The sequence below is a fragment of the Sebastes umbrosus genome, chromosome 22 (assembly GCF_015220745.1).
Source record: "Sebastes umbrosus isolate fSebUmb1 chromosome 22, fSebUmb1.pri, whole genome shotgun sequence".
Taxonomy (NCBI): Eukaryota; Metazoa; Chordata; class Actinopteri; order Perciformes; family Sebastidae; genus Sebastes; species Sebastes umbrosus.
This window is the reverse complement of record NC_051290.1, coordinates 5,554,929-5,577,927: the sequence shown is the minus strand read 5'-3', so window position 1 is coordinate 5,577,927 and position 22,999 is coordinate 5,554,929. Positions and strand designations below refer to the sequence as shown.

Sequence of the window (22,999 nt, the reverse complement as noted above, 5' to 3'; positions counted from 1 at the left end):
CATGGCTTGCAGGGATATACCGTGGGGTAACTCTAACCAGCAGCTCAGTGGGCGAAGATGTAGATCTCCCTCTCGCGAGCTCATGAACTTTATCTTTGTATGTCTTTCAGTAGAATTTTCAAACAAACAGAGCCTTTAAAACCTTTATATTTAGTTAAATGATTTTTTTTCCCCTGTAGTTTAAAGGGGCTATATGTAGGAATCAGAAATTGCTGTTCTAAATCATGTTGATTAATGTTAGCAACATAAGCCAGCTAAAACTACAATATCACTTTATATTTCACATGCTTGGCAGTAATGTGAGCTTACCTGTCCCATAGGGATTTTGCCAGCTCGGGGTCCGCTTTGATACCCAAAACCAAACAAAGTTCCCCTCCGTGAATCAAAGGCCCAGTTGGCGTTGATCCTAGTTTTCCCCCGACGTCGGTCACATTCCTGTTTTGCCAACGAATTCTCTAGATATAACTTTGTTTTTTGTTGTGCTTCCGTGGAGTTTATGTTGAAGTCTGAGTTGTGGTGGGGGCTGGTCGTTTGTTGGTGTTAGCGTTAGACTCCATTTCTAACCGAACTTTAGCTATGGTTGCACAGTAAAGACACTCACGAGCGCGCACATTTGTTGGATTTTCCCAGAAAAAAAACGTCCTGTATTCTTCATATTAAAAGCAGTTTACAGGCTGAAAGAGGAAGCCCAGAAGGTCGTGGAAGATCTCATTATTTAGGTCAGGATAAAACCTGTTCACACATTGGCAATGAAAAACGTTTTAAAAACGTTTATACTGAACATGTAAAAACATACATACAGTCCCTTTATATCTTGTATCATGATCAGTAAGTTACGTTGCATTCATGCTGTTCATTACCTATCTAATGTGTCTAGTGTTTCTTAAAAAAAATAATGCATCTCTTAAAGGAACTGCGTGAAACATTTTGGGGGATCTATCAGCAGAAATGGAATATAATATTCATAACTATGTTTTCATTAGTGTATAATCACCTGAAACTAAGAATCATTGTGTTTTCTTTAGCTTAGAATGAGACGTTTATATCTACATAGGGAGCAGGCCCTCTTCACGGAGTCCGCGATGTTGCTCCGCCAAGTACTAGAGAGAGCTTTTCACGTTGAAGGCCACCGTAGTTCTCCGACACACTTGTGAAACTGCGGTAACGTGAGCCAAATAGAGTGCAAAATGGTGCTACCACCAGCCACCGTCTGACTTCCGTTTCTCCTAAAGTTGTGTTATTATGGTACGGATGGCTTCTTAGTAAACCACGATTTTGCCCTCGGCGGCTCACGTTACCTCAGTCTTGGAAGGGGAGGTGTGAGTGGATGGGTACTCAGTTGGTTGCAATCTGTAACCACACCACTACTGTAGATGACGCAGAATCTTACACACTGTACCTTCAAAAGGATCACTTATTGCAATCACTTATCATCACAAATGGTGTTTTAGAACAGAAAAACACTATAAAATGTAGTAGTTGTAATGAAATATTTTCACATATGTCCTGTAAAATTGTGCAACTGTTATAATGTTCTACATGTCACTAATAAGAGGGCACACGGGTCTGAGTCAAGTTTTTCTACATCTCCAAATTGTGCAGTAGGTGCAGAAATTCTCCTGTGTGTACAGCTCAATTTCCCTTAAAGAAAAAAAAAAATGTTTTTTCTTTTCACAAGTTAATTGGATGCACCTCCACCCCGAATTGATCTGAATACTTACTGTACGCCCGCTCTAATACGTAACACCTGCCAACAGCTCCGATCTTTAATTAGGAATCTGACCTGACAGCATGGATCAATATTTCAGATGAAAATTATGCATTCTTATTAAAACTTTTTTTTTCTTTCGTTTGTGAATCATCTATTGAACACTGGAAGGAATCCAAAAGGAGTATGAGCCAGGCTGTATTCTCTTCTTAATAAGCAGTGTAGTGAGGTATTGGGTGGTGCTTTGAATTTCTTAATAACTTGCTACCTGTGCATACTTTTCTTTCTGCCTCTTTTTCAATTCATCACGTTATTTGTGAGTCTGACAGTAGCTGTGAGTGGTGTAAAGTCTACCTGAACCGATGTAGGTCGACGTGCCATGTCATTCTTTCAGGAGATGACAAGATGCACAACGCTAGGCCTACTCTGATGTCTGAACTATTTATTAAAAGTTATTATATACTATGTATTTATGCCACTGAATTGCTGATTTTTTTTTATAATTGGCTTTTTAATGTTATTTGTTATTATTGTTATTCGTCTTGGCTAGGGGTACTTCTGTTAAAAGATTGCTTAATTGGATAATCTGGTGTTTTTAAAAGTCACAAATACATGCTGAACGCAGTCAGGGAGAGTATTTTTTTTTCAAAGGAATCCAACAACACAGTCTTTTTTTTTAATGAGTTTGAGTCCTAGGAGGAGTTATTTGCAGAGTAGAGAGAAGTGGAAATGTGAATGTCAAGAAGTTAGCTGTTGTCTGCGAGCTCCTCTTCTGACCTTTAAGACTTGTTTTATAGAGAGAATATGAATGCTGCCTTCTGAACATCCCTGGTAGTTGTTTTCCTCCACCGTCTCAATTAGTAGCTCTGTTGAGGCCTGTGTGTGGAGAGACATTCAATGCTAATTGCAGTCTGACTTTGCTTTTTCTCCCTCTGCTATTATATCTCATTTTGTTAGAACTATCTTTTTGGTGAGCAGGTGTACTCAAGTGGTATTTTTCTTCGCTCTTTCATCTGATCCAACTTTTCTTTCTCTCTCTTCCTTTTCTTCCTCTACAGGTGACTCATCTCAAGTCGGTAAGTCAACTTCTTTCTATACTTTACACCAATGTATGGTCTCTTATATCACCCCACAGCCATAGCGACCTACAGAGTGAGTGATGAAGTTACACGATTGGTCGGCCAAGTGTTGGAGTTTTGTCATTGGTGGTTGCTCTTTCAAAATGAAAAGGCGGGAACTGTCTTTTGTTTACATTTTCAGGGGCGAATGTCAGCGGTTCCACTCACCAGATACAATAATCAATGCTTTCCATTCATTTCCTGTGGAAAGCAGGTCCAGCGTGACGCGTCCAGCCCAAAAAAACTTGGACTAACCTGTCAAACTAGGCGATTAAGTTCTAAAATGAAGCGATATTCAGCAGTGTTGTAGCATATTTCTCGCTTAAAATGTTTTCAAAAGTAGATTTTGGTGGATTGTTTAGACGGAATAACAGAAAGTTTACGAGCAGTCCGGCATGTTGTTTCCTCTCTGAGACTGAGTGACTGAGTGATGAAGTTACACGATTGGTCGGCCGAGTGTTGGAGTTTCCTTATTGGCCGTTTCTCTTTCAAAATGAAAAAGGCGGGAAACAGTCCTTTTTGCAAATGAGCCCGTCCAGCTTGACACGTCCAGAGCGACGCGTCTAGCCCACAAAACTTGGACTAAGCCGACAAACTAGGCAATCTCGTTCTGAAATGAAACGAGATTCAGCAGTGGCATGGCCTATTTCTCACTTAAAATGTTTTCATAAGTAGATTTTGGTGGATTGTTTAGACGGAGTAACAAAAAGTTTACGAATAGGTTGCCCTGTTGTTTCTTGTTTGAAACTGCAAGCGGAAAACCAGGCACCGATCAGGTGCATCAACGATCGGGTACGTCACCGCTTGAACGGCCAGTTGAGTGGAGCAGCGCGTCCTCTAGTGTCCTCACCGGACCTGGTGGACATGTAGCGCTGGATTTAACATTATAGACATGACCACTGACTATTTGTGGAACAATTTAGCCACAAATTCACAGACTTGACCGTACACTGTCCAGACATATACTCGGTTTTGACTGAGCCTTGTTATTATACAGTGCAGTTAGGCATGTGCGAACATTAGCAGACACACAACAGATTATCTCTTTTAATTTCCGTTTGTTTAAAACATGAGCAACGGAACTTAACTTTGAAGATCTGCTAACTGTTGAACAGAAATCACTGCAGAACTCATTCTCTCTTTTTCTTCCTCTCCCTCCTCTCTCTCATGTTCATCCTTTATGCATTGCAGCTATTGGATATTGCCTACTACATTAGCTTTAATTTGTTTGCACTGTATACTGAAGTATGCTAAATGTTTACTGTGGAATGACAAAACTCTAAGTCCCTACTTTGCACGTCTCATAAACTGCATTACTTTCCAATTCAAATGCTAATTTTAAAGGTTTCAGTGAATGAATAGTGAGTTTTGGAGCCCGGGCACAATTCAGTTTGAATAACATTGTACTGTACAGCGTTGTTGTTTTTTTTTGCGAGCTCTTCTACATTGTACCAAATTTCAAAATAACCATCCCATTCAATGATGAGAGGGAGATGCAAAGTTCTGGGCAGATTCCACTTCATCCTCCATGTTGTTGTGTTCTAGGCCTAAAGCGCTCTGGACCATTAAGTCATTTATTAAAACGCGGACTTTATCTGTAAATATGCTGACACGTCACAGTCACTAGCTTTCTATCAGCATATCATTTGGAGTCGGTGGGGGTGGAAGACTTGGGCGAGGGATAGGATCGGGATAGTTGTGATGAGAGCCGAGATGGACAGACTAATGGGACGTATCAACACCTCACACAAACAGTGAGAAAATGAGACGAGTAGAGTTTAAAACTCTCGCTCGCAGCACTTTGCAGCAGCCAACTCCTGCTTTAGTGATGTGTCAGTGTTATCGCTCGCCTCCTAATAATTAGCTTTGTCTCGCTGCAGTACCTGCTATGCATTATGAATGTGCAATAGTAATCAGCACGGCAGAATGTGCAGCTTGCATTGAGAGGAAAAACCACGCAGTCATTCTCACACAGTCACATTTTTTAACCAATCCCACGGTGCATATTTGCCCCCTGTGAGTTCTGTGCTGTGATAATTCAAGCATGTCTCCTGATCCTTATACGTTAATAGTTTTTTTTGTGTGCGTGTGTGCTTGTCTAGCTTTGTCCGGTGAGTGTTTGGCCCAGATGTCTGATGTCGTCTGAATACTAATGTGGCGTTCTGTGTGTCTGTGGCAGCTTGGAAACCGGGTGGGGACCGGACGGTTTGGTTATGGACGTGTTTATCCCCCCCCGGGTTGCAGTGCAGAGAGGGGACAAATACTCAAACACCACACCCATTTCTTACCACCCTGAAAGAATTAAGATCCAGAGAAGGAGGAACAAAAAAAAAACTAATTAAAATTTGATCTGGGGGGGGCAGTGCAAATTGAGTTTCATCTTCATTAAGACCACTGGGCGAAGAGCGGGGAGATAATTCAGTTTTGCTTTTGAGATACAAGCTGTTTCTGTGGCAGTCTGCAAATTCAACATAGTTCTGGCAACGTGCATTTTTGTGCGTCGACATTTGAGGTTCAACAAAGAAAGATTCCACAAGTCTGTCACGATGCATTTCCTGTGCAGCTCATACTTTATTTCATTGTTATAGAACAGTAGCACTGCAGTCCAAGAGTAGAAGTAAGGAGACAATGGTTAATGCAAATTAGTTTTAACGCCACTCATTTCTTTAACGCATTAATGCAACTTGCAATATTTAGGTTGTAGAGGGCTCAGTTTTAAAGCTAGAGTGAAGATACTGGCATCATATAAACCTAATGAATCTATTGGTACCAACCATGGTATACTAGCTTCTCATGAAGGAGGTTAAATAACGCTCCAAAGTTGTGCTAAATTCTGGCAATGAAAAACTGGCATGGCCATTTTCAAAGGGGTCCCTTGACCTCTGACCTCAAGATATGTGAATGAAAATGGGTTCTATGGGTACCCACGAGTCTCCCCTTTACAGACATGCACACTTTATGATAATTGCATCTTGAGTTTGCCATGTTATGCTAAAATGCAGTAACTGTGAGGGTTTTTGAACAATATTTGTCATTGTTTTATGTTATTAATTGATTTCCAGTAATAAATATATACATACATTTGCATAAAGCAGCATATTTGCCCACTCCCATGTTGATAAGAGTATTAAATACTTGACAATTCTCCCTTTAAGGTACATTTTCAACAGATAAAAATAATTAATTTGTGATTAATCGTGATTATTTATGGGCAATCATGCAGTTAGTTGTGAATAAATATTTTATTTGATGAACAGCCGTAGTATTATTATTTATGGACTGTGCAAAAGTCATATTTTAGCAGTGAGGCAGCTATTAACAACCTGTGACTGCAGCACCATCTTTGTCCAATCAGTTTTATTGGTCTAAACAAGCAGCAGCGAGATGCATCTTTTCCCCGCGTTTCTTTAAAATTGGATCGGTTGTGTGAAATACAGCTAAACATCATCCTCCTGAGGTTTTGCCAAATTGCAGTAAATGCTGCCCAAGTCCACATGGGAACGAATGTCACATCCAAGCTGAAGTTGTTGCAAAATATATCATTGCTGGAAGTTAATATTGCAGTTTTTCCAGACAGTGAAGTTTTTTTTATTCACTGCCAGTCTTATGAGGCGGGTAGTGGCAGAGGTAATTGTTGCCCCTTAACTGTAGAGGCAGGCATGCACACTACAAACACAGATCCTTATCCCATTTCTGAATCTCATTCTGACTCCAAAAAATGGCATTGGCAGAGGCAGAGACATCTTTCTGTGCACATCTCTCTGTCTGCCTCTCTCAAGCCTTGTTCTCCTCAGCTCAGATGATTAGCATCTCCCTTTTCCCCTTTTTTCTCTCTCTCCCTCCCTTGAATGCCAACCTCAGGCGAAGTCAGAGCCAGCAGAAGCCTCTTCAAGCTGATGCTGCAATGGGATTGGCCCCTGCCCACCACACCACATGCTCAGTGAACCACACATCTACAATTAGGACGAGGAAATGAGAGATTCAGGCTCTCTGTTGGATGCAGGGTGGCACTTAGTAGAACACATTGTCTCTCTCTCTCTCTCTACACTCCCCCCATCGAAAATGTTCAATTGTCAGACAAACCCTCAGAAAATGTGTCAAATCCTGGAGCTGTTTCTTTTTACAATCCAGTCGTAGTTCTTCTCATACAACTCCCAACGTCGAGCATTGTGTATTTATTCACAGTTGGGAGATTCATTATGCAAAGTTGCTTTATTCTGGGCCAATACGGGCATGAAGGAACGGCCCCACTGTGAACACTGAAACGGTTCATAACTGTCCTTATTTATGAATTTCCTTTCATCGCCTTGATCATTAAAATGCTGCACACTGAGGCAATGTACCTTTTGATAGCAGCGACCTGGCTACTTGAACAAGTCTTCAGCATCAGCCACAAACGTGGAAAACCGAGACAATAAAACCACTCTATTTTCCCCTGGAACGCAACCAGTACTTAAGTTATTTTCCCTGTTTGGTGATAAACAGCACGGCCTCCAAAAAGAGCACAACAAAATGTCCGATCCACAATATAACTCACGAGCCTGTAGCCACATTTACATACTAGAGGAGGGCGGTAATGAGATAGCTACCTGAGATAATTGCTACTCAAGGCGTCCGGCTCTCATTCCCCTACCACAGGGAACCGGTTTAACTCACTACAATTAAACGTCCACTCATTTGCTCCATTTGAGGCCCCGTTTAAGCCATTTCATGCTCCACTGTGTCTTAACATAACGGTGGCTTAAGTAGCGGAAACTTGGAGCAGGAAATGTGGGATGATGCTGCACATGGATGTATGGATTGGGAACTGATAGCCAGACATGGGGAAGTAATAACAATTTGTGTCCCTATTACTCTGTTTAAACAACCTCACTTCCCTCTGGGATTGAGATGCAGCTCACATTTGGACTAGATCCTATGGTATATATGTATGGCGTGATTTTTTGACGGGGATCTGTAATATGATGTGTAGGCCAGGACATCTCTGCAGCACCACAATGCTTCATTTAAAATGGCATTTTGACTTTGCCTTTAACAAATATTGCGATTTTAACAAATTCCTGCAATTTGAAAATTGAAGATCTTTCCCTATTATGAAAATGCTCCTCCTGTAGTATATGCATTCTTTGAAATTGTCAGTGGACACCTTGTCTTGCTTGTTCCCCACCCACAAGTATCCTTTCACAAGGATGTTTATTTTTCGTTCTGACTTCCTCATTTTGGATTGATTTGTTGGTATATGTGGATCGGAAATGCAATACATGGGGCCTTTGCTGTTACTGCAACCATTTCTTTCTGGCTAGAGCTGGTCATTGACATCTAGATATTCAGATTGCCGCATAGGGAGGATGTCCAGGTGGATGGGTGGGTCAAAAAACACCGGATTTTCGCCCAAGAGGACTGGCGTTCGTGTCTTGTGTAAAACCAGAAGTCAACGATGATTTATTTGTCACACGAGTTACATACGTAAGTAACGCCACTTCCAGTTATCTTAAACCAAACCATGATCTTTTCTAAAATCTAACTAAGTAGTTTTGTTGACGAATCCTAACCAAGTTGATCTTTTCCTAAACCTAAGTTTGTTTTGAACAGATACAAAATGTGCGATTAATCGTGATTACATTTTTCAACCGATTGACAGCCCTAGTTGAAATGCTTGCTGGAAGAGGAATTGCATAATTGTTCTCCCATTATATAAAATCATAATGGCCTGACTCTATCTTCACTGTGACTGTGGTGTGGCTTAGAAATAACATCATTAACTCTAATGACAATAAATCCTGATTGGTGAAATGATAATGTCGCTGACAGTGACTCTATAACTGCTCTGCTGACCTTTTTTTTTGGACGCTGGAGGAATCCCTGACGCGGCGATCACTCAAACCTACCGCTGTTATATTTTATCCTTGTCTTGTCTCAAACGAATAAATTAAACTGTAATATCTGGGACTGCTGAGAAAATTGCGCCGGATTGTTATAAATGATGGCGTGTGCCGATACATAGTGTGTGATGGTTGAGCTTAGTGTATTCAGCTGAGCGGTGCGGGACTACACACCAGGGATAAGAGATGGAGAGCACCCGCTAGATCTACATTGGTTCCAGCGTGTGATGATTAACGGCGTCCGCTTCCATTAGCTTCAGAGTAATTGCTAAGACACCGATGAACATTCCATAGCTCTAATCCTCAAATCAAAGAGAAGTTGCACAGACCACCAACATTCAGGTTTGATTTCCTTCACTCCAAAAAACACGGCTTAATCGTTCCGTGTTGTTCAGAGATCACAGCGCGGAGGAGACTCACTCCCTGTATTTACTAATTATCTAGAATTTCATTCAGGGTTCTTGAAAGACGGTAAAAGCAATGCAAGCTTTGCGGAAGTAAAGATTTTATGACAAGGGTGACGTTCCTGAGCGAGTTTGGAGATTCTTTAACTTGCAATAGGGTGTGACGTACTGTATACCGCGAGGAAAACCTCTCCTTAGAAAGAGTTTCTGGAGTGTGAATACACAGATGCATGAAAACAGGGGAAAACAGTACACAGAGATGAAAGGTTCAGAGAGAACAAAGCATGTCGAGGAAGTGAGCTTGGTGTGTACGAGTTGTTTTTGTGCATGCGGTGTGGAAATGCACTCTTGTAAGACACCGTATGGGCTGTATTCAAAACCTGCTTACTACATACTACTAACAAACGCAGTTTGCAGTACACAGTACATACTCTTTCCTCAGTAGTTTGCAGTATGAAACGGTTAAAGTGATGTATTTTGCAGTATGCAGCTGCTTTAGCCTTAAAACCAGCTCTTAAAGCACTGGACAAAATGACAAAACCGACAAATGCAACTTTGATTATTTTGTTTATGTTCTGTTTGTTTACTTTGTAAGGTACTGCAGGTTTAAACGATTTATTCTAACAGCTCATAGACGGCAGATATAACACAGTGCTCGACACAATTTACTCAAACTGCTTTTTCAGTTACAGCAGCAAAACAGTGGAATGATCCCCCTATAGATATTACAGTCATGTCAAAAAGGGTTGTGTTGTTTCAGCAGGTATCTCTCTGCCCCGTCAGAGGCTGCTCTTTCCCTCGCCTCTTCCCTCGCCACTCTGCTGCTCTGTAGCCGGTCTGTAAGCGTCACTGACAAGTGAGATACGCCCGCTCGATTGTGGAGCTTTTCAACTCCAAAAAGACAGATAAACACAGGTTCCTGTTAATTTATAATGGACATTTATGTTGTGATATTTAAACAAACTATCAACTACGTCAACAAGGAAATAAAAACCCCTCGTCTACAGACCGGCCTCTAGAGAGCCTCAGCCAGCTCATAGCGGTCTGTGAGCGTGAACGCCCGGCTGGTGAGGTAGCGACCCCGGCAGGCACTAGCTAGCTGTCACGGCAGTTTGTGGAGCTTCTAAACTCCGTAAACGGTGGAGCAGATGTTCGGTTCGCCATCTAATATTGTAAAACTGTCAATATTCAAAGTCTACACAGTTGATTTCTCGCCTCAAAAATTTCCAGAAGTCAATTTAGTGATGAAATAGCTACGAAAAAATTAAAAATCAAGCCATTTTTGGCTGCTGTTGTTGTTGTAACCGTAGCCTGTACAGCACTTTGCATTGTGGGATACAGTAGGCAATGTAGACTGGTTTGATGCATACTGGAGATTTTGCTTTTGTTTGCATACTACATGCTACATTTTGGCCAAAAGAGTAGGTACTACTAGTATAGTATGAGGTTTACAATACAGCCACAGTGGCAAAATTGTGAGGAAGCAAGACTATCAACAGAAAAAGAAAATGTTTAATTTATCCTTCCATCTTGACCTAACCTTGCAGCTAATCCCCCTGTGTTTTAAATAACACAAAAACGTACTATATTCGTATTTCCTCTTTGGCATCGACTCATACGGTGTCCTTTGGCGTTTGTGTGGAGCCCAAGGCTGAACTTCATTACAATGCTCGGCAGGCTCATTGCAGATCTATTAGGATGATTTGACTTCATGAGGGGGTAGAGGGAGAGCTGGCAAATGAGAAAAAACGGTTAGAATAATCTGGTTATATTATGGGAGCAGCAGGGGTGTTTCCTAAGAATAGGGCCAGGCCTCTGCTATAGATGGACCTCGGAGCCCTGAAGCTCCACAGCTTAGAGGGAACGTTCATTAACAGCCACAGCTTATTATCAACAGCTGGTGCTGGGTGCTGCCCAGGGCCTGTTGCATACATTAACACACATACACATCTGTACACTTTCACTCTTACAACTTTAATAATTGACTACATTCATTAATTTTTTTGATGTATATGATGCTGTGAAAGCAGACTGATAACAGGCGATAAGGAACATCACCACATGAGGATGGATTTGCAGTTGCTGTTGATATCTTGTCGATCAAATTGGATTTTCTATTGGAGGCGGAGGTGTGAGGTATTTGATGGTGGCTATTACTGCACATGCTAATTACACAGATTGTCTTCAGTTTATTCATTCTGCTGTTGTAACTTCCAGATCCATTCAACACATCACTTGCATTTGAGAGGATTCTCTAAAGGAAATATCCTAAAATCAAGTTAAAAACTTTGAGTAGGTTGAAAGTAGACGTCCAAATGTTATGGTAACCATTCTCTCAATAAAACGAGAGAGAAAAATTAATCTTTTTCTCAGGTAAAGAAAATTCATGGATCAAATTCTGACGTGACAGTAATCCTAAGTGTCACTTTAACCCTCTGTGACCCGTGATCCCGTCCGACTTTACTTTTAGAGGCTGTAGCAGGCTCAGTAATGCTCCAAAATTTGGCTAAATTTTTGCGAGGACAAACTGGCATAGCCATTTTCAAAGGGGTCCCTTGACCTCTGACCTCAAGATAGGTGAATGTAAATGGGTTCTATGGGTACCCACGAGTCTCCCCTTTACAGACATGCCAACTTTATGATAATCACATGCAGTTTTGGGCAAAAATTAAGTTTTTGAATGCAGTATAAATGTGTTTTTTTTCGCCTATTCTAAAAATGGTGTATTTGAATATTTCTGCATACTGGGGTCCCTGAACAGTCTTGAATTACATCACTGTAAAGCTGAGACTTGTGGATCCAATGAGCCCAACTTCAGCCTCAGCCTCAACACAGGGTGAAAAATAATTCCTGACAATGATACTGATATATTTGACTTCAGGACATCTCTGACTACATACATGCTGAAAATCAAACATTCTTAATGTATTTATTTAGATATTTTCCAAAGTAAAAGTCTCTAGAAGTGTATGATTCAACTTTTTCCCATGATCTAGTGTTAGAAAAGTCAACAAAAATTGCACCAAATCGTTATATCGAATCGCAATACCTAAAAATCTCAATCGTATCGTGATAGTATTGAATCGGGAGACATGTGTATCATCCCAGCCCTATTCATTAATACTGTTTTGCGTGTTGGATACTTCATCCCCTGCAGGTGACACCAAACAAGACTACAGTAAACTATCGTCAGTCTGGGAGTGGTATTAAAAGGCTGAAGTGATTTAAGCAAAAGACTGTGAAAGTATTGAGTCTATAAAGCACTGGACTCTGCACTGTGACTCTAGTGTCGATACTCGTGTCGATAACATGTGCGTGTGTGTCGTTGTGTCTTTCTTTGTGTAAACTTTAAGACCAACGCAGCGACGCAGATAGTCCATACATCATCATGACAGACGCTGAGCTCCTGGCACATTTAGCTGCTTCACAAACACACTCTTCCCGTTTCTCTATCTTGCATAAACTAAGCTCAAAGACTGGTATCAGATTATAAATTGCCACAGCGGGGATCTGATTTGACCTGTGCTAATGTCAAAATCAGATTATGTCCTTTCTTCTACAGCACAGACAGAAATGAAAAGATTATTTCTGTCACTTAAGGGATAAAAGGTGAAAATAGGAAGGTGGTCTTGCAGACAAAAACACACGAGTTGTGTTAATAGAAAACTTATTAAAGACATTAGATGAACACTGAGATAGAGATCCATTTCTGTAGGTTTCAAACTTAAACTCTATCATTTGTAAGCAAACTGTAAGAAAATATGCTACTCTCTAATGTCAACAAAGGATGGATTAACTCAAATTACAACACACACAGTGGGAGAGTAACTTCATTCTCTGCTCAGGTAGACATTACTACACTTTATCTTTAGTTGGTTGCTGCTATATTAATGCTCTGGATATCAAATTTAGCACCTTTAATGTAAAAATTATTATTGTTTACCTTATTTTCTTGCTCAATTTTTTTTATTTTGGAAACACCTTCATTTCCTGTGAGGTCTCACTTCTACAGTACATACATCATTGCAACTTGGTTATGTAATTTTGTGCAGTGTTTACCAGCATAAATCATGGATGTATTGAGAGAACTGGATACAGCGTTGGAGGCGGGGCCCCGTTCATTCCTATGAAAGATGCTCAGTGGCACATGATGCCAAAATGGGGTCACAACCGTCACGCTGTCGTCACGGCTTGCTTACTCCGCCTCCCAGCCCTCGCTCCAGCCTCGATCTGTGTCTCATTCACATGAACGGAGGGAGGGGAATAACTCTGGATTCAGCTATTAGTGCGTTTTACAACTTTTAGGACCTAATGATTTAAATAAGGTCTACTCAAGTGTTCATACTGGGAAGTTGATTCACCTAAAAAAAAAATATCCGCTGAGTTACAGACGCCTCTTTCCCAATGTGAGTCTATTGGAAAAAAGTATTTTTGGGCCCAATGGCATCACATGACGGACACAGAAGTTGTAGTACCATCGTTTGACCACTTTGATAATTGGCATCAACGACCGGCGCTCTTCCTGGAGGCTTGGCAGAAATAGGTGTCAACACACCCCGATCTCACCACCCAGGGGCCCCTACATACTAAAGCCACTGTGTATCTGTTAGTGGTAACTGGTCTGTGGTTCCCAGGTGACGGTCGGCAGCAGCCCACAGCCGGCCTGATCAATAGGGAACCCAATCGCGGGGATGAGGTCCATGAATCAATCTGTCTGGATATCACACACACTCACACATGACATCGAGTATGCGTGCTGCCTAATGTAAGACAGATGATCCATAGATAGACTATAGACGCCCACTACCACCAACCACTATACAGACACACATTCAAAGGACACGTCTTTGTTCCAGATGAAATGATCTCAATATAAGTAGCTATTAGAAGTGTTGGTAGTGTTTTACATTACGTTAGTTCTTTTTAATGAGCTTTTTCAGCAATCACTTTTGGCGCGTGGGAATACTGTATACGTTCTGTCATGCTACATGTACACAAACAGGTTTTCAGCCTTTTGTGATGGCTGCTGGTTCCACTGCTTAGAATTCCATAACACACATTAGTGCAGCTTGTTCTTTGTGGTTTATCCTCTCATTTAGGATAAACATGGACATGGAATGCATTGCTTATCAAATCATTGGCTTTAAGATAAATGGATGCAGCTTTGCCAGTGCGGTGTATAACTAACTGCATTGGTAAGTCTATATGTTAGAGTGTATTGAAAAGCTTGGTGAAGTGGTGTGTTTACATTGTGGACTGTGATGTCTGCATGGTTGTCAGGTCAGTTAAACCTGTCTGAAGTGTGCTTCAAACCTGCCCAAAGGAAGCTTAAACCTCCCCCGGAGTTTCAAGTGTCTTCCCAGAGATGCCACGTACTTATGATAACTCCACCTTCAGTGTGCATCTTAGGATGTTTGTGGTGTTCTTTTTCAACTAAACCATTTTGGCAACACTGATTCAATTTAAAATGATAGTTTGGGTGTTTTGAAGTGGGGTTGTATGAAGTACTTATCCATAGTCAGTGTATTACTTACAGTAGATGGCGGTTGACGTGCCTTCAGTTAGGAGAAACGGAGAACAATACTGGCACCGGAGCAAAGCAATACAGTGAAGGGGACGGGGACGGCCTAAAAGACAGCCCTTTCCTTCCCCTTTCCGACTTGGAAATGAAAGTGAAACTTGTTTTTGCTCTCTCCAAGCATGACAATAACAGTGTAGATATGTTTCAATTCCAGTTAGGTTCGTAAATATTTGCTGCCGTGTATTGCTTTGCTCCGATGCCGGTGCTCCTGTCTGTTTATCCAAACTGGGGGCGCGCCGACCACCGTCTACTGTAGGTAATACACTGACTATGCCAAATCAATTGTATTGGTATAGCCCAATAGCAGGGGGCTTTACAATCTGTACAGGATACGACACCCTCTGTCCTTTACAGTACCTCATACAATCCCACTTGAAAACACCCAAACTATCCCTTTAAAAATGGGTTTGAGAAGTTAAGCAGTTGTTAAAATTGCACTTTCTACACTTTTTAAGTACTGTACATCCCGTCTCTATCACCTCGTATGATAAGACACAGTGGGTTCTAAAATATATCTGTATTCCACCATCTCAGCAGCCAGGTTTATGTCATATCCCATCTCATAAACCTGCAGAAAAAGAACTCCACAGCCACCAGTACAAGGGCCAGGAGCCTAGTTGGTAGTGTGGCGGAGGCTGCTCTGCTGTTTTATGGTGGACTAGCTTGTGTTTGATAGGACCCTGGTTTCCTGGCTCCTGGTCTCATACAGTGTGTGTGAATGTTTGCTGGATGGATGTTTGGATGTTTGAGCCTGGCACTGGATTTCATCGCAGCCCCTCCCTTCTCTTTATATATTTCTATCATAGAAGTTTTCAGTAGATGGTCCACAGTCACAGTAGATGGTCTTGTTGCATGTTAGCGCCTCAACAAACATTCACTACATTTTCATGCATGTGAGAAATAAGGTTACTGGGATAAATTGGGTTGAGGCTTGGAATCGATGTTTACATTCACTCCATTAACCTGGTCGTTGTAAAAAACATCTTTATTATCTCGCCAAAACACACAAGAGCGCAAACATGCGTGTCTCATCAAACGTAACACCACACAGAATGCATTTTAATTTGCCAATGAGGAGAGTAATACATGTGTTAGTTGAGAACGACCACAGGCTGTCTACCTCAGTAACTGGAGGACGGGATGACAAGAAGTCAGGAGGTCAGGAGGCGTTGTTAATTGCTAAAGAGTCGACGCAGATCATCATGATAATTTAGTTGTCAGCGGAAAGAAATTATATCAGCACACCCCCCATCCCCTCCGGCTTTTCCTCAGCAGTCCAGTGGTGTTGCCGTGGAGTAAAGCATCCGGTGAGCTGGTACTTGGAGGTGATAAATGGGGGCCGGTAGACCCCGAGTGTTATCAGTGCTACTAAGGCCTGCAAACTAGGAGAACACAAGGTTTGCTCTGGGGTAGGACACAGCCGGGCTACGAGGCTAAGGTTGATGTATCGCTGCACAGTCACAATAGGATTCATGTTGTAAGGGGGCCTCGGCGAACACTGGGGGAACAAGAGGGCCAGTCGCTGCAAGAGTGTGTGTTCATGGGGAGACTATGTAATTTATGTTTTGTGTGTGTGTGTGCGTGTGTGCACGATCTAAGAGTCCTCGTACAATTTGATATGAATCACTCACAAAATTTTGTGTACTTCATTGAGTGTAGTGTGAAGTGAAGTATATCCCACTCTGCAGCGGAGATGATTGAGTTTTTACTAGAACCACTGTGTGCGTGTGTGTGTGTGCGTGTGTGTGTGTGCGTGATTGATAGATTTGCTTGTTAAAAAAAAGGCATGCGGCTGTGAAACGACCGACCAATTAAATCCAATCTGTTCCAGAGGACAGATGACATCATAAAAGTGCATCATCCTGCCGGCGCCTACGCGACACCCACACACACACTCATAGAGATGCAGATACGCGTACTGTGACAGCACAGCACGACATCTCCTAGTTTCCATAGAATGACATTTGCTCACTATGCTAAAAATGTGTACTTGACAGAAACAATCATCATCATTCAGTCTCCCACTCCTCCTCATTTCGTCTTTCTCTGACCTGTGTGTGTGCGTCTGCCGATCCGTTTGGAATATAATGTCTCATGGAGCAGAATCAAACACTTTGAGTTTCACTATGAGGAAAAGATCAAATTCAACATATTGCATGTGCGACATCCGACTTTGACATGCAACTCTGTAAACAAGCTTAGTAACAATATCAGATACGAGGAACAGCTGTAAATGAGAAGAATTAGCCCTCTGAGACCCGCGACCCTGACTGACTGTACTGTCTTTCAGAGGCTCTAGCCGGTTTGAGGGCTAGAGTGAAGCTACAGATATCATATGAAACTAGAAAAACCTAAGGAATCCATTGGTAAGATGTTATACCACCCTGTCAGGAAAGAGGCTAAATAACGCTCCAAAGTTGGGCTACATTTTTTTTGAATGAAAAAGGGTTGTATGGGTACCCACAAGTCTCCCCTTTACTGACATACCCATGTTTTGTCATGTATTGTTATCTTCCATTCCCTCTCACTTAACTGTAAAGCCTACATTCTTTTGCCTGAGAGGTAATTAGACGAGACAGTTATGCAACACTTCTCTTTCCAACGTCATCGTTCGTGTCCCTCCTCCGTTTTTTTTTTTTCAAGGCTGTTTTGTCACTGCAGATTAAGTGGGCCATACTGAAAAAAAAAAGTACATTTCATGTCAGTTTTTCAAAACGTACAGAGCCTGGGGGGTCACGTGGAGAGAAAAAAAAACACTAAATTGTGCTCTTGAGCTAGTAATTTGTGCTTGTGGTCACATTGTTGTCACATTTAATGCTTTGTGTGCACTAATTCATGCTCTCAATTTAGTATTGTACTTGCTGTGATGCAGGCACTTTAAAGCTCTGCCTGTATAGGTCCACCGCTGCCTCCACACACAGGACAGCATCTCAACGCTTGGCTTTTCTTCCCTCATGCTATTTTTGCTGAATGCATGTTAACATGCCACTGAATAATCTTTTTATTATCAGTGTGCTGACTTGACTATGACTTGCCCCAAACTGCATGTGATTATCATAAAGTGGGCATGTCTGTAAAGGGGAGACTCGCGGGTACCCATAGAACCCATTTTCATTCTCACATCTTGAGGTCAGAGGTCAAGGGATCCCTTTGAAAATGGCCATGCCAGTTTTTCCTTGTAAAAAAAATGTAGCGTAAGTTTGGAGCGTTATTTATCCTCCTTACCGATAAGCTAGCATGAAATGATTGGTACCAATGGATTCCTTAGGTTTTTCTAGTTTCATATGATGCCACTCCAACTTTAAAACTGAGCCCTACAACCTAAAAATCGCAAGTTGTGTTAATGCGTTAACAAAATTAGTAGCGTTAAAACAAATTTGCATTCACCTGTTATTATCACATTCAATTTAAAACTCTTAATTTATACCTATGTGGCATTGCAGCAGTAACTTTATTGATTATTTATAAGGGGCTGTATAAAATTGTTGGGTTGGAGAGGACAAAAGCAAGAACTCCACTCAATATTGTAACATGATGTACTTACAGTATGGGGGATGTAACAAAATGGTAAAATACAGCCACTCTCTCTTCTTTGATTTGTTGCTTTTGTCTCTGAACTGGACTGTGGAAAACAAAGCCTTCCTTCAAACAAAGACAGCAGTTAACTGATACAGCTACTGTATATTTTTAATTAAAGAGTGGCTTTGTTTGGACGTCGAGAGACGGCACTTGAAAGCGGCTGTAAAAAACAATACTATATTAAGAGCATGAATTAATTAGTGCACACAGATTATTACATCTAGAGCATGAATTAGTAATTTGAGACCACATATTACTGTTTTTTTTTTTCTCCATGACACCTCCCAGTGTTTGTCTTTTTGAGACAGTTTTTATTCCTCTCTATATATATATGTATTTTTGATTTGTCTTCATGTGTTGGTAACCTTCCACTCTGCAGTATCGAGTTGAGGAAAGTGAGGAGAATATTAAATATCCAATCTTTGCCACCCAGCATGGTTTAACTTTATTTCATAATCATCGATTCAGGTGGAGCGTTTGCCATTTGTATCAACCGCCGGGGCAAAGTCACAGCAAAGATGTGGAGTTTGAGTTAGCACCCTTGGAATCTGCCCCTCAATTTTTTTATTTTTTTGCACACTTTGATGCATTCAGATTGATTTACAGGCAGTGTGGTCACACATAAAGGGATAGATTGTATTTTCTAAATGACAGAAGTGAAGCAGAAATGCAATTAGAGCACAAATACGGGGTTGTCTCCCCTGTAATGCACACAGTGATAGCATTGCCCATCTCACAAGCACTCACACACATATATAGTTCAAACACCCCCACAAATAGAGAAGCACTCATTTTCTCTTCCCTCGATCCTCTCATTTCTTCTCACCTTCTTCTTCCTCTCATGTGTTTTCTAATTAGCACTAGCTCCTGGAGAAGAAGTCATACGTACATATAGAAAGCTTTATTTACCTTTTGTCACCTAAGAGAATGAGCCATATGGAGGGCTGCGGATGCTAAAAAACACAGGGTATGATAATTAAATCAAAACGTGCATGTGTGGTTAACAGCCTGCCATAGCTTCAGACGTCGTCTCTGGCTGTGAGCTTTTCCTATCTGCATGTGTAAATCCTGTGCAGTCTGTCTTTCGCAGCATAAGAAATATAGGAAGTCACCTTATGTTGAGGTGTGAAGGATGCAGATCTACTTATGAGACATAATCGGTATTTTCAAGGAATTGCTCCAATGGCATCTCGCTCTTTATCAGGCTATGAATCAGAGCGGGTGGTTTGTGTGGAGCTGAAGTGTGTGTGTGTGTGTGTGTGTGTGTGAGACTTGGCCTTGCATGCATATACCACCCCCCCTGTGCAGCACTCAGGAGCTAGAATTAAAGTGGATTTAAGGGAGGCGAGGGCTGGAGGAGAGCGGGGGTTTATAACTCTGATTGCCATGCCCACCACTCATAATGAGGCGCATTACAGAGCTGATGTTGTAAGATTAGGGTGACTTAAGAGACATGAGCAGCCTTACAGATCAGGAAAGAGCGAGCTGGTGAGAGAGGAAAATAAGGGAGGAAGAGAGGAAGTGGTTAGTGATGGAAGGGGTGGTTTGGAGGAAGCTGAGGCTGAAGTAAAAGGATGAGAATAAGAAAAACAAAAGGAGGATAGAAACATTTGTACTACACCATATTAGGGCTGGGACGATACACCTATCTCCCGATTCAATACGATCACGATACTTGGGTGCCAGTTCGATATGTATTGAGATTTTTACTCTCAGGTGGATGGAGCAAAAAAGGAAAGGGTGATGGAGCTGTTTGGATGGTGGCGTTGGAAAAAGGAGGGGTAAGAGAAAGAACTGCAGACAGAAAGGACAAGAAAAACAGACAAAGGAAATATCTGCATTCCTGTCAGCGTGCACGAACGGCAGAGAAGCTCTCAGTTATTAAAGCGTTGACAGCCTGTGACAGCGATATAGCTCCATTTTGCTCCGGCCCCATCACCGCCTCGACTGGAATTCAAAACAGGCCCGGGATGTCATGTAGAACGCTGACAGGTGTTTGTGTCCCCTCTCTGTTAGAATTGCCAGCAATAAAAAAAAATAAAAAAATAAAAAGGAAATCTTCCGTCCCTTCCCAGCAGCCCTCTTGTTTGATTTGATTGTGTAGTAAAGCTGATTTGCCTGGACGACACGTTCCCATTTGTGTCAAGGTTTTTGATAAGCACTCAGATTTGTATGGATGCCAGCTGTTGAACAAACTATTACGTACAATATAAAATGACAAAATCTGACTTTAGTGACAATGCTTCAAAGTTCAATATCTAAAAATGGTTCTGCCATGTTACCACAGCAAACAAGGAATCCAATCAGACTGTGTATAGGCGGTTACAGCTTACTCCTGGTATGCTGTTTGCAACCAGTTAAAACAGACTGGGATCATTGCGTTATGTTATGTGTGGTACAAAATGCGCTGACAACGGCAAGCCTAGGCTTCCGTCTCTTGCGTCATCCAGTTGTACGCTCGTGATGAAGTCGGTGTTATGTTATGTGTGGTACAAAACGCGCTGACAACGCCAAGCCAAGGCTTCCGTCTCTTGCGTCATCCAGTTGTACACTTGTGATGATGTTGTTGCGTTATGTTACATGCAGTACAAAACGCGCTGACAACGCCAAGCCAAGGCTTCCGTCTCTTGCGTCATCCAGTTGTACACTTGTGATGATGTTGTTGCGTTATGTTACATGCAGTACAAAACGCGCTGACAACGCCAAGCCAAGGCTTCCGTCTCTTGCGTCATCCAGTTGTACGCTCGTGATGAAGTCGTTGTGTTATGTTATGTGTGGTACAAAACGCCCTGACAACGGGTTGAATGTGGGCGTGTCGAGGGCAGATTATGAGGATGATTTTTTTTTCTTCACAACAATAATAATTCATATAATTCAGATATTTCATTGGAAAATCCAAACACAATATATCCTTTTGTACATACACACAGATATAGTTACAGGTGACCTCTACTGTGTATCGTGCCCTTTAGAATGAATTCTCTTCCAAGGACACTGTGCCATCCACGAGGGAGCTTTGATAAATGCCTGAGGGTGTAACCAAGGACTGCTCTGATTCACAGGGGCCTCGGTGACAAACAGCCTTTACTGTGTAACATGGTTTAATGGGCATAAGAGTGGACGACCTTCCATACGACTTACACAACATCTTCATCATTGTATGACTGTAGGCTCTGTGCTGTGTGTGGGTGTGTTTGTTGCTGGTGTGTGTGTGTGTGTGTGTGTAACGGCTGTGTGGATGGTCACATGTGCACCTATATTGCCTGATTGTCTTTGAGGATGCACAGCGAATAGCAACGGACGCATTTCTGGGATTTTGTTCTACGGGGACTGACGTTATTACTCCCAGTGTCGACAGTTTCTGCATGAATGTCAGTTTATTGATGTGTAGTGGATGGTGGGGGAAATACATAATGACTCTTCAGTAGATGGTTTAATGTCACAGATAAACAGAAGATATAGACTTGATATATACGCCTGACAAATTGAATTGGTTGGTAACATAATCACTTATTTATTTAGTTTAATAGTTGGTATATATAATATTATTGCAGTGAAGCAAGTGGATACATGATGCGGAGGTACCTGTGGGGCCACGTCTTCAATGTTTGTCTCTAATCATATTTCATCAGCCAGTTCTGATTGTTGTATGAAGATATTATTATGGATGATCAGGGGTGGAAGTAGATTAAAGCTGTTGCTGGTACTACTAGACTACCCCAACCGTCATCGCTTGATATTATTCTCTTCCCAGCCCCCAGCTGTATGGTATTGTATGGTATGCCTGTATGGTGTAGAAATAAATTACAAACATAATTGTTTTTTATTTAAATGGTGGAATTGCTGCAGAATATGCTCATGGATTTTACAGTGAGGAACTCGTATTTCCGTTTATTCCAACATACATGAATGCAGCACAAATGTCCAAGGTTGCAATGTTAATGGAAGTGAAACAGCATTCCCACGTGTCAACAAATGGAACTGTGATTAGAGATATTTGATCCACCACACAGTTGTACCGGCAGGGGCTACAGTAGTGCGCAGATGCCGTTTCCATGGTTGTCACGCATAGTGCTTGGCATTTTTTTACGGAGCACTCATCTGCATGAGGAGCGCAGTCAGAGCAATCAGTCATATTGAAAACAATAATAATAACAATAACACATTGCAAACATTTTCTGTCATAGGAATAGCACAGTTAGAGGCCTTGGAGGTGATAAGTGCTCTCTAAGTGCTGTCTAGTTTCTTTTCTTTTTCAGTCAACAGCTCGGTCTGTTATTTCTCGTACTGTCTCTAATTGTTATTCATTATTTGGAGAGAGCAACACATTTGAAATAGATTTATGATAAATGAATATTTTTTTGTGATGCTCAAAAAGACATTCAGACACTCATCCAGCTCTTGGTTTTGCCTCCGCTTTGCATCCTGACATTCCCTGTTTCTCTGTAATCACCATTCTAAACAGGTTGTAATCAGCGTGGCTAGGGACGGGCTGAATGTGAAGCCTCTGCTCTGATTGGGAATAACAACATGACAGCCTCCCAGCTGATGTGACGGCAGGGCCGCCACTTTTATTAACGCAAATTCCTTTTTATATTCCTACCTAGTCTTGGCAGAGAAATAAAAACACGTTATATATTAAGAATGCCGGGAATGAGGGGTTTCCCGACCATAAACTATCACATTTGGATTATTGACACATTGAAATGCAAGAACAAAGAAAACGT

The 22,999-nt window shown here is 41.6% G+C and overlaps 1 protein-coding gene across 14 annotated transcripts in view; it reads left to right on the top strand.

Annotated features, from left to right (window-relative positions):
• The window catches only part of nrxn2b (neurexin 2b), a 794,249-nt gene that overhangs the window by 241,063 nt on the left and 530,187 nt on the right, over positions 1–22,999 (top strand). For 8 of the 14 annotated variants that reach the window (XM_037758109.1, XM_037758113.1, XM_037758117.1 and 5 more), the window contains one exon: positions 2,767–2,784. The exons of the other annotated variants lie outside the window; for them this stretch is intronic. In XM_037758109.1, the coding sequence (XP_037614037.1) occupies positions 2,767–2,784 (18 nt within the window). The remainder of the gene's footprint in view (positions 1–2,766; positions 2,785–22,999) is intronic. 14 annotated transcript variants of the gene reach the window in all.